The 10508-nt window shown below is 37.5% G+C and overlaps 1 protein-coding gene across 3 annotated transcripts; it reads right to left on the bottom strand.

Moving 5' to 3' along the window:
* Positions 1-1397: 1397 nt before the first annotated feature.
* LOC126732886 (two-component response regulator-like PRR37) lies at positions 1398-10098 on the bottom strand. 3 transcript variants are annotated; one of them, XM_050435948.1, is made up of 11 exons: positions 9930-10098; positions 8297-8755; positions 7971-8132; positions 7707-7840; positions 7199-7360; positions 4263-4446; positions 3733-4111; positions 3613-3640; positions 2516-3292; positions 1951-2024; positions 1398-1833 (listed from the first exon to the last, which is right to left on the bottom strand). In XM_050435948.1, the coding sequence occupies exons 2-11, from the start codon at positions 8634-8636 to the stop codon at positions 1755-1757; spliced, it is 2319 nt and encodes a 772-aa protein (XP_050291905.1). In that variant the 5' UTR covers positions 8637-8755; positions 9930-10098; the 3' UTR covers positions 1398-1754. The 3 variants fall into 3 exon arrangements, with proteins under 3 accessions (XP_050291905.1, XP_050291896.1, XP_050291913.1); XM_050435939.1 differs by having other exon boundaries at positions 3733-4141; XM_050435956.1 differs by lacking the exon at positions 1951-2024 and having other exon boundaries at positions 3733-4141.
* Positions 10099-10508: the final 410 nt, after the last annotated feature.

The raw sequence follows: 10508 nt of genomic DNA on the forward strand, positions 1-10508 counted from the left end.
CATATAGCTTATTTTTTGCTAAGTATTTAAAACATGACTTAATTCATATTACACATGTTGAATTAATTTAGCCAATTATCTTGTGCCATGTGGGCCAATGGGATTAGAGATAGTCTCTTATAAATATATAATCATAATTCAACATTAGATATAGAAAATCCACTTAATAAAGAACAGTTACAAACAATCAACAACTCACAAAACCTTTATAGCCTCCATGCAAGCTCAATAGTCCTAGCAACTCTAGAATCCGTAGATAGTGATTCCCTCCATGAACTCGCTTGCAAAAGTAAGAATCTCTAGCACTTTAAGGAACCTCCATGGAGCTTTGATTGCAATATTTCAGTACTAATAGGTTCTAGATGACCATGATTAAAAACATAGGGAAGCAAAATCAAGCCAAGATCAAGAGCCAAATGAAAATCAAGAGATGAGGATAGGGAACCATGGAAGCTCAAGGCAAAGCTCTCTCTCATACGTGTTTAGCACAGAAAAGAAAGGCCGAACGAAAAAATAATGGGAGCTCAAACATTGCTATGTTTGTTCAACCAAAATATCTCCCTGTATTTGGTTTGAGCCAAGAACAAAATGGCAAGTAGCACAAAACCCCAAGCTCTCTATTAATCTTTTAACGTTATAATGGAAAGGACATCAAATTAACAACCTAATAAGAAAACTTCGTTATAGTATTTGCTTAATCATCATAAATCAATATCACAATCTCCACTAACAAGGGTATTTGCCTTGTTGAACCGTTGCAAGTGCTGTATGAATTCCAAAATCCCACATCTTTCGGGTAAATTTCAACACATTGCCATTTTACAAAAACGTCCTAGATGTTGTTCCATTATCTATTTATCGTCTGATATTCAACAAAATTTCATGTTATATCATCACATATAAAGAGGATCAATACACCAAAGTTGGATTAATAGCCATAACTAAGGAGTTTTATTCAGAGAGAGAGAGAGAGAGAGAGAGAGAAAGAGTCGAGGTAAGCATAAAAAGGTGTTTCGGGTTCTTAATACATTAGGATAATTATTGAAGCTGGGAACATAAATATATAAATATATTAACTTATACGCTAGGGTTAGTGATATTTCAAGTAATAGTCTAAGTCATGCATATCCGAGTGAAATAGCTGTTCATGTCTCCCATCACCTGGCCTTTCTAGCATCCCATTATTTTTTGAATTAATTGGCGAGTAATTCCATTTGTTCTAGCATCCTCCATACTATAATAATAGAAGTAACTGATAATTTTCAAGAAGCTTAGGAGCACAACCTTTTTCACAACTATTGACATGGTATGTTGTGATTAGTGAATGATAAAAATGATGTCATTAATAGATCCATGTGAAAGTGATGTTAATCCAATCATAACCAACCATATCAACAGTAGTGAAAATATTGTGACCCATTACTCTGAAGTTTTGAAAAACAAACCAAAAATGGAAAGACAGCACACCACATGACACCTATATTTCTTAGAGAGGTTAACCCATTCAAGGGTAACCACTTTGTGGACACTGGACACATCAAATTTTACAACCACAACATAAAGTCTGAAGCAGGTTCTTAAAGTTTTATAATTAAATGTTTATTTTCACACAAATATAGTACACCATTACCCACAAATCCTCAAGTGCAAATCCAACACCCCTCCTCTACTTTCACAGCTAGCGCTAGTCTCATGTACATAAACGTAGAAGCATTCTCCGGAACAAGGGTTAGCAATCTGCACTCTAGCTCGTGTTATTGTGCACTGTCACAAGAATTATCCCCAGACATCGGGTCATTGCTCTGACAGTCTTCTCCTACTTTAGTGTCAGACCTGAAAGTAGAAACAAAATTAGAAATATTGTTTCATCCCAGTACTTTAACAATGAAAATTAGAAAAAGTACAAATGATAATGAATTCTAATTTGCATCCCAATATATGGTATCATACAATATCTGTCGAACAAATTGTCCCCGTATACGAGGCCGTTGTTCTGCCAGTTTTTTCCTGCTATGGTATCGAACCTGGAAAATAGGACACAAGGAAGACTAAGTTTTGTCTATTCTGGAATGAACTAGACTTAAATAAGGATAGCAATTATATAGAATGGAGAACCAAAATCCACATATTCTTCAAACACCTCATAGGATAAAAGTATGAAAATGGATTAATAGACCACTAGGTACGAAGGACCCAACATGTCAGGAGTTCTATATTTTATTCACCTGGGTATTATGAAAATGATTTTTTGTTATTCATATCCAGTAATCTTATTTAGAATTACAGGTGGACCTAGAGGATATAATTCAGTGTGATTAGGCACATGTAATACATCAGTCATGTTATCTATTATTATTGTTTTCAGCTCAGCCAGAATCATATATTATTCCAATCAACAAGCTCCATACGCTAAAAGTAGGAAAATCTTTTTTGCTCTGACAAGTTAACAGTAGGAAATAGTTAGTAGCTGTGTTTTGCTCCCTAGCAAAACACATGCAAGGAAAAATGAGTTCACCTTTTTTTCAAAGCATCTCTCCTTCCTTTTCTGACGAAATTTGTTTAAGGCAGCCTCTCTATGTGCAACCCGCCCTTCATCTGCTCCACTTCCACTGTTTTTCCTGCTAATGCCACCAGCTCCACTGTTTCCAGCTGCCCCATTGTCACTTTCCACATTCGTTACTCCAGGATTCAAGGCAGTGCTGCTTCCATTCTGTCCATTGCTCCCATAATTACTTCCAGAGGCACTTCCATTCACACTATAGTTTCCAGTATTACTTTCAACCAGTCCTAACACATTTGATGATCCACATTGCTGAGCAGTTGCAGCCATGTTCTTCAGGGAGTGATCGTCATGGTCTGGTTGCAGTTGTTGCTGCTGCATGTTGTGGACATGATGATGATAATGATGGTGGTGGTGATGGTGGTGCTGAACTTGGACCTGCTGTTGAGAACCTCTCGTTTGGGCTTTAACCGTGTTTGCTCCCAAATCTGCTGCCTTCCCAGGTGTTACTTGCTGAGATGAACAAACAAAACCATTCTCCACAGGTTGGAATGCAGAAGAATGAAAAGATTTGAATGCCGATATGGATTCTGGCTTCTCGTTTAACACTTCAGTCTTTGGAATAGTACATTTATTGGTGGAGGCCACATCATTGTTGTTGCTACTCTCATTAGACTGCTGATTTGGAAGAGTGCCACTCGAATGAGAAGAAAAATTGTGCCTTGTTTCTGTATTCAGTGTGACTGAGCTATTATCAAGTGGAGAACAGCTTCCTACATTCCCAGTGTGAGCCTGATTAAAAGTGGAAACAACATTAGACATGCCCAGAAATGGAGTTTTGGCTCTTTTTCCCCAGTCTTTTTATCAGCAGCTGCTTGCCAATCACTGTGAGCCACATTATGATACAGAGGATACTCTTATCATTTCACTGAAAAGATAGGGGAATTTCTGTAAAACACCAGTTTCCTTTTATTCTTATATTAGCTGCACACCCATCCAAATCACAATGTGGTGCACAATAATTGGGAGCAGACTGCAATTGCACTGATTAAAGAAAAGGTTATATCCAACAATAGAAGGCACTTGCTGGCTAAGTTTCTACAAAATTTTACCCTATTAGCAGAAGAGGCGGTGTTGTATCTGCACAGGGAAGAAGGAAAGAAAGAGTAAGATATTTGTTCAAATATGATGTATTAACAGCACTAACATTATTTCTGCAAGCTCCCTCTTACTTTGAGAATGCTGACAGGTCCGAATGTCTTAGAACATTGCGATCATCATGTGCAACATTTCCAACATCTTCTCTCAGCCTCTTCAGAGTTAGTTCAAGGGACGGCAGTTCTCTAGAATCACAATTTGCTTCAATTTTTGAGATATCAGAGAGGCTATTTGGAGTGGTAAAGTCTCTGCTTTCGGCCTGTTGTTTAGTAAAATTGACAGTTACACCAGCTACATCGGGAGATTGATTTCTTGGTTTGCTGGTTACATTCTCACTGCTGTGCTCCAGCTGACTACTATCAAATGGCTTCCTATCTACTTCAGGCAAGTTATTCTGCCTTCTGCTTGTCAGATGGATAGAAAACATCTCATGTTGACATTCACCGGGCAAATCTGGATTTTTACATACACCTATTTTCAGATCTTTACCCAATACAATATTTTCAAAAAAAATAAGACGCAGATAGCAGTATTAAAATAGTGAAAACTCCAAACCAAAAATAATGTCAGCAAGGGTGAAAAGATGGATATCATTAAGGCATACCAAGTTTCTGGTCCTGCTCTGGGTACTCTTTTGGCTCAGTAATATGCACCCACCTGTTGCTAGATTTTTCAGGCTTTGTATGAATCACCTGGGCACAGGTGCTATCAGGAGCATCAGCCATTTGATCTGGAGGTGATATTGGTTGGGGGCTTTCAACATCAGCTGCCCTTTTGGTCCATGAACTCTGCAAAAAAAGATCATTAGTATGCTTAACTTTTGTCAGCGTTGGTGTTCAGAAACCTTTGTTTCTCATATGCTAATCTCAATCTTCTTAAGAATTTGCTATTGAGTGTTATAGTGTTGGAAAAGATAATAGAAGCTCATACAACACATTTCCTATCACACCAAGAAGCAAGACTAATGCCAAGATGTATGACAATCAAACAATGCCAAAATTAGAGTTAGAAATGATGTTGAAGATTATCAATTGCATAGTTGTCTTCAATAAATTTGTCATGGCAACTGGCACAAACCAAGTCTTTAAGGAATTTTATCCTGTAAGCTGTAACAATTCTTATTCTACTGCTTCCCACTGATATTGATGAGGTATGGTAGGTCGGACAAGGAGACATTATGTTGTATCTGTGCCCTGATTGCATTGTGAAGGCAACTACTGAGAGAAGGTTCTAAACAAGGCATTGTATATTCCATGAAGATCCAGAAGAAGAGGTCTACACTCCACTTTCGAGCAATGGCAGTCCCAAAGTGCAAGAAGCATAAGATTTTCAACTGTTATTCTAAATGTCTCTACATTTTTTTTTTTTTTTTTTTTTTTTGATAAGTAAAAGATATATTGATAAAAAAGGGGACACCCTAGTGCACAGGGAGTGGACAAGGGAAAAGAAATCAAATACAAAAATTACAAGAGTCTAGGAAATCAATAAAAGAGGGGAAAGATTTATCTTGCAAAGCAAACAACCAATCCCTTAAAGTTCTAAAAAAGAGAAGCTTGAGGTCAGGAATAGATTTCTCAGTATCTTCAAAACATCTACTATTCCTCTCCCTCCAAAGACACCACAATAAGCAATGAGGAATGATGGACCAAATATAACCATTTCGATGACGACCAAAGCTGCCTTGCCAACACCATAACAGCCCCAGAACAGAGTGCGGCATAACCCAAGAAACTCCAAAAAGGCCCAAAACCATAGACCATAGATCCGAAGCAAAAGGACAATGAAGAAATAAATGGTCAACCGATTCACCATTTCTCTTACACATGTAGCACCAATCCAGAATCCACACCTTCCTTTTACGTAAATTATCGATCGTCAAGCATTTCCCTAAAGCAGCAGTCCAAACAAAGAAAGCTACTCTAGAGGGAATCTTTTGCTTCCAAATACTTTTCCAAGGAAACCCAATGGAAGCGGAGCCAGCTAAAATTCTATAATAACCACTAACCAAGAAACCCTTAACTTTGTTAGGAATCCAACACATTTTATCCTCACCTCGCCCCCTTATATGCGAACCATAAATAGATGCCATGAAGTCGGACATAGACTCTAGATCCCGAGCATGCACACTCCTAATGAATCTCACATCCCAAAAGAGGACACCATGAGCGAACATCATAAGCTCAGCCACACTAGCATCCTTATTCCTACAAAATCTGAACAAATCTGGAAATCTAACAGCAAGAGAAGTCTCTCCACACCACCGGTCTTGCCAAAACTTCACTCTAGATCCATCACCAATATCATACAGAATATGGTGAGAGAAAGAAGGCCATCCCTGACTGATATTTTTCCATAAACCAACACCATAAGGGCCAAACACAGCTCTGGAAAACCAGCCCCCCCACATACAACCATACTTTGTCTCTATCACTTGCCTCCAAAGGGCATCTTCCTCAACCCCAAATCGCCAAAGCCACTTTCCAAGTAAAGCTTCATTGAAAAGTCTAATCTTCCTTATCCCTAAGCCACCCGCAGAAATAGGAGAACAAACAGTAGCCCATTTAACCAAATGGATTTTAGGATCATCTCCAAGACTGCCCCACAAGAAATTCCGCTGGAGCTTCTCAATACGGTTAGCCACACTAGCAGGAATGGGAAATAAAGAAAGAAAATAAGTGGGAAGATTAGATAGGGTGCTTTTGATAAGGGTGACTCTACCTCCCTTGGATAAGTATAAACGTTTCCAACCCGCCAATCTCCTCTCCATTTTCTCTAGAATAGGATTCCATATAGACTTATCCTTGAATTTAGCTCCCAAAGGAAGACCTAGATATTTCATAGGGAGAGAACCCTGCTTGCAGCCAAGAACAACCAAGAAAAGGTCAAAATCATTGACTACCCCAACCGGAACCAATTCTGACTTGCCCAGGTTGATCTTAAGGCCAGACACCGCCTCAAACCAAATAAGAATCATGCGAAGGATCAAAATCTGGTCTAAATCAGCCTTACAGAAAATAAGCGTGTCATCTGCAAAGAGGAGATGAGACACCGCCATGGGTCTTCCCTCCAAGTTACCAACACTAAAGAGGAGATGAGACACTAAATGTCTCTACATTATTGCTTTAGAAAGGCATTTATTATATTTTTAGGGTTCAGGGCACTTTTTTTTTTTTTTTTGAGAATCAGGGTTCAGGGCACTTAGACATTCCTCTCAAGGGCATACCATATCCATACCTTGTAGTAATGCAATACCCCTTCAAAATTATTTATTTTCTTTTATTTTGAGAATAACACCCTTCAAAATTAAAAACTCATAATCAGGGAGGCTTGTTATAATTTGCTGATATCATTATACGATTTTGCTTCAATGGTCTCTGCTATAAGAAATTCTCAAAACAAGGAAAATAAACTACCTAAAATGGAATAAGATTTCAACATTATGCACCATTGTACCATTATGCTTTCATAAGTAAAAGGAGTTGAAATTCAAAAGTAATATGTCAAAGAAGATATAATTTAGAATAATCTATAAATCATCACCTGAGTTCCACTTCCATTGTCACTCCCATCCCGAATACTTTGACCATTACTTCCATTATCACGCTCATCACTGCTGCCAGTATTGTTGTCAGACTCATCATTACTTTTTGATTTTGCAGATTTTCTAGTCTGTGTCCCACTTTCACTCCCACTGCCACTGGACTGAGAAATGGTGATAAAAAATAAATAAATAAATAAATAAAAAACCAGGTTGAGTAAGGAATTTCAACACTAATTGCCCTAGAGTGAATGGCATGGTAATAATTGATTAAACCTATCATCCAAAATCGACTATAAAACCAACTATGCCATCAATCTAGATACATATTGATAATTTAATACTAGAAAATTGGTGCATTAGTACTGTCAAGGAAGAGACTAATGTAGTAAGCTCTAAGCAACCATGTCCACTAAACTATCTAAGTACACACTGGTATAGCCCTGAGGTAAATGCCCACATAAATCCACAACAAACAACTATGACTGTGAAGCAGAAGTAGCAACTCACACTGTGGCATCTCCTCCAAACATGCTGCCAGAGGTTTTTAAGTTCATTCTTCCGAATAGGTTTCACTAAAAAATCAACTGCACCCTTTGATAGACACTTAAAGACTATCCCCATGGAATCATGAGATGACATCACTGCACACATATCTCATCAGGTGTGATAACCAAAAGCAGCAAATCAACACTATTTATAACAAAACAAGCCTTACATTTTCATCAGTAAAAAAGATAGAAATGGCTAGAAATGCTAATAAATAACACTTACTGATCACGGGAATATTCTTGAGAGATTTGTGTCTCATGATCTTACATAAAAGACCTATTCCAGATAATAAAGGCATGACTACCTCTGTTAGGATAACATCGATATGATTAGTTGGATTTTCTAAGATTTTCCATGCTTGAAGACCATTAGCAACAGCAGTAACTGCAAAAGACCAGATTAACAATAAAGAAGTGCAAAGGAAAAACCAGTGTTAGGATTTAAAGACAACTTCAAAGGGCTTTTATCGGAAGTCAGAGGAAAAATAAGTTCTCCATCAACAGGCAATACAAAGACCTTTTCAGCACCATGGAAAAGATTTTACTAACCTTCGTAACTGCAATTCCGTAGCAGAGCACTGACAACCTGGCGAGTAGAATCATCATATTCCACCAGAAGAACCTTCAAAGATCTAATAGGAAGAAACCTCTCCCAACATACCACAGGCCCTTGAGGTTGAGGTTGAGGTTGCAGTATCTGCAACCCATTGTGGACCTGAATCGGCCCTCTAGGCCCATTGCTTACATCTTCAGTTACCTCATTAATTCTTGACTCATCCTCCTCTGATGATCCCAAACCTTGCCCTTCACCCACTACTCCAGTACTCACTTGCTTTTGCTCAAAACACATATGGTTATTTTGTTCCACCAACCCTCTACCATCAAGCATTATCGCTATTCACAGGAACGGCCCCAATCAAACAGATTCAAGTAGACTAGTGATGACGAATGCATACCCTCATATGCTGAACCACGAAACTCATACATATCGACTTTGAAAATCAACCTCTGCAAACCAAAAAAAAAAATCCTTTAAATTCAATCTAAAACCTGAAATAAGATTCATAACATGTTCCATCATAGAATATCCATGAAAAAGTGTAAAGATTTAGAATCACACTCTTGCATCATAAATCTAATGAAAAATCAACATAACTCACTAAACCCACTAGCACCCTCTTTCATTAGATCAGAACTCCTAGAACTATACCCCACACTTTATAATCCCCAGAAAAGAAATTAATGATACAACCAAAGCAAGGCCAATCAATCTATCACAAAAATCTTAGGTTTGCTTTATCCAAAATTTACACACAAATCTACAAGAAGATTTTAAATAACACAGTACTGATTTCCAACAGTTAACAGCTAAAAATAACAAAATCAAAAAAAGGGATATTCAACCACTGAAAACCACAACCCCTTGACCCAATCTGAGCCACAAAAAAAAACCTTTATATGAAATCATCATCTATAGCATATCCAAGAAAATTTTAAGCCAACCTAATTCAAATCACTCTGCCACCACCAAATGCAAAATCCCCTCGAAAACTTATTAAACACCTAAAATTAATCTTACCCTGTACAGAAATTAAGCCCAATAGATAATAATAATAAATAGTAAATACACATAGATATGTTGAAGCAACCCAAGAGAACATTTGCACTGAAAAACTAAACAGATAAAATCCACACACAGATGTTTAACTCTGATTACCAAAAATTAAAACTAGGAGCAACAATCATCCTATTTTATACTCCCAACAAAACAGAGAAAAGTGTAACCCCAAAAAAATCTCAAAATCAAATCTTGTGTGCTTCCACTTTCCAAAAAAAAGCTTATCTACATTAAAAGTCTACTCCTTATCAACTCCAAAGTTCAGAGCCAAAAATCCCCAAATTTCTACTAGTTTCCTATATTTTCTCAGCTCCCAAACAGAGCATTATATAATATTAAAAAAAAAAAAATCTTATAACTCAAACCCCAAAAATAATATAAATATAAATAAATAAATAAAGCAAAACTTATTAAGTTAGTCAGAAACATGTTATCGTATAAATCACAACTTCAGAGCTTTTATAATGAGGACCAAACCGCCATTGCTAAGCTTGACTTAGCAGATTTAAAAAATATATATTAAAAAAAAAAAAAAAAAAAAAAAAAAACAGATCAGAGCCTCACCAATCTGGCTTCAAAAGCCAGTTAACGCATGATTTTCGAAACGAACGAAATAAAAAAACGAAAGTTTCGAAACGCTTTAGGGCTTTAAGAAAAATATTTGTCGGAGAAGAAAGAAAAAAGCTTGACTGGTTAAGAAAAAAGTTTTAGAGAGAGAAAGAGAAAGAAGGGGGGGTTTGGAGAGAAGATATTATTGTGTGGGTGGAGACGTGGCAGAAATGGAGGCTGGGAGGGGCTCCAAACGACACGTGGGAGGGGTCGAGGGCCATCCGACGTGGACAGAATCAGGACCATCCAGCTCGGATGTACAAAATCAAAAGCTCCATCGCTGCTCGAGAGAGAGAGAGTGCGCGCGCGAATCCGATACGATCTTTTCCTGATCCGGGGCTCACCACGTGGCGCTCATGTATCGGTAAATGGAAAATTTTAAATTTTAGAGGAGTGAGAGACGGTGTCGTTGTCTTTTCCTCTTTTGTAAGGAAACCAACGTGGATTCATCATTTATGACTGAAATAGACATTCACGAATCGCCCATTCACTTTTTGTTTCTATGTTTTTGCAATTTTTTTCATCATTTAAGTT

The sequence above is a fragment of the Quercus robur genome, chromosome 1 (assembly GCF_932294415.1).
Source record: "Quercus robur chromosome 1, dhQueRobu3.1, whole genome shotgun sequence".
NCBI classification, from domain to species: domain Eukaryota; kingdom Viridiplantae; phylum Streptophyta; class Magnoliopsida; order Fagales; family Fagaceae; genus Quercus; species Quercus robur.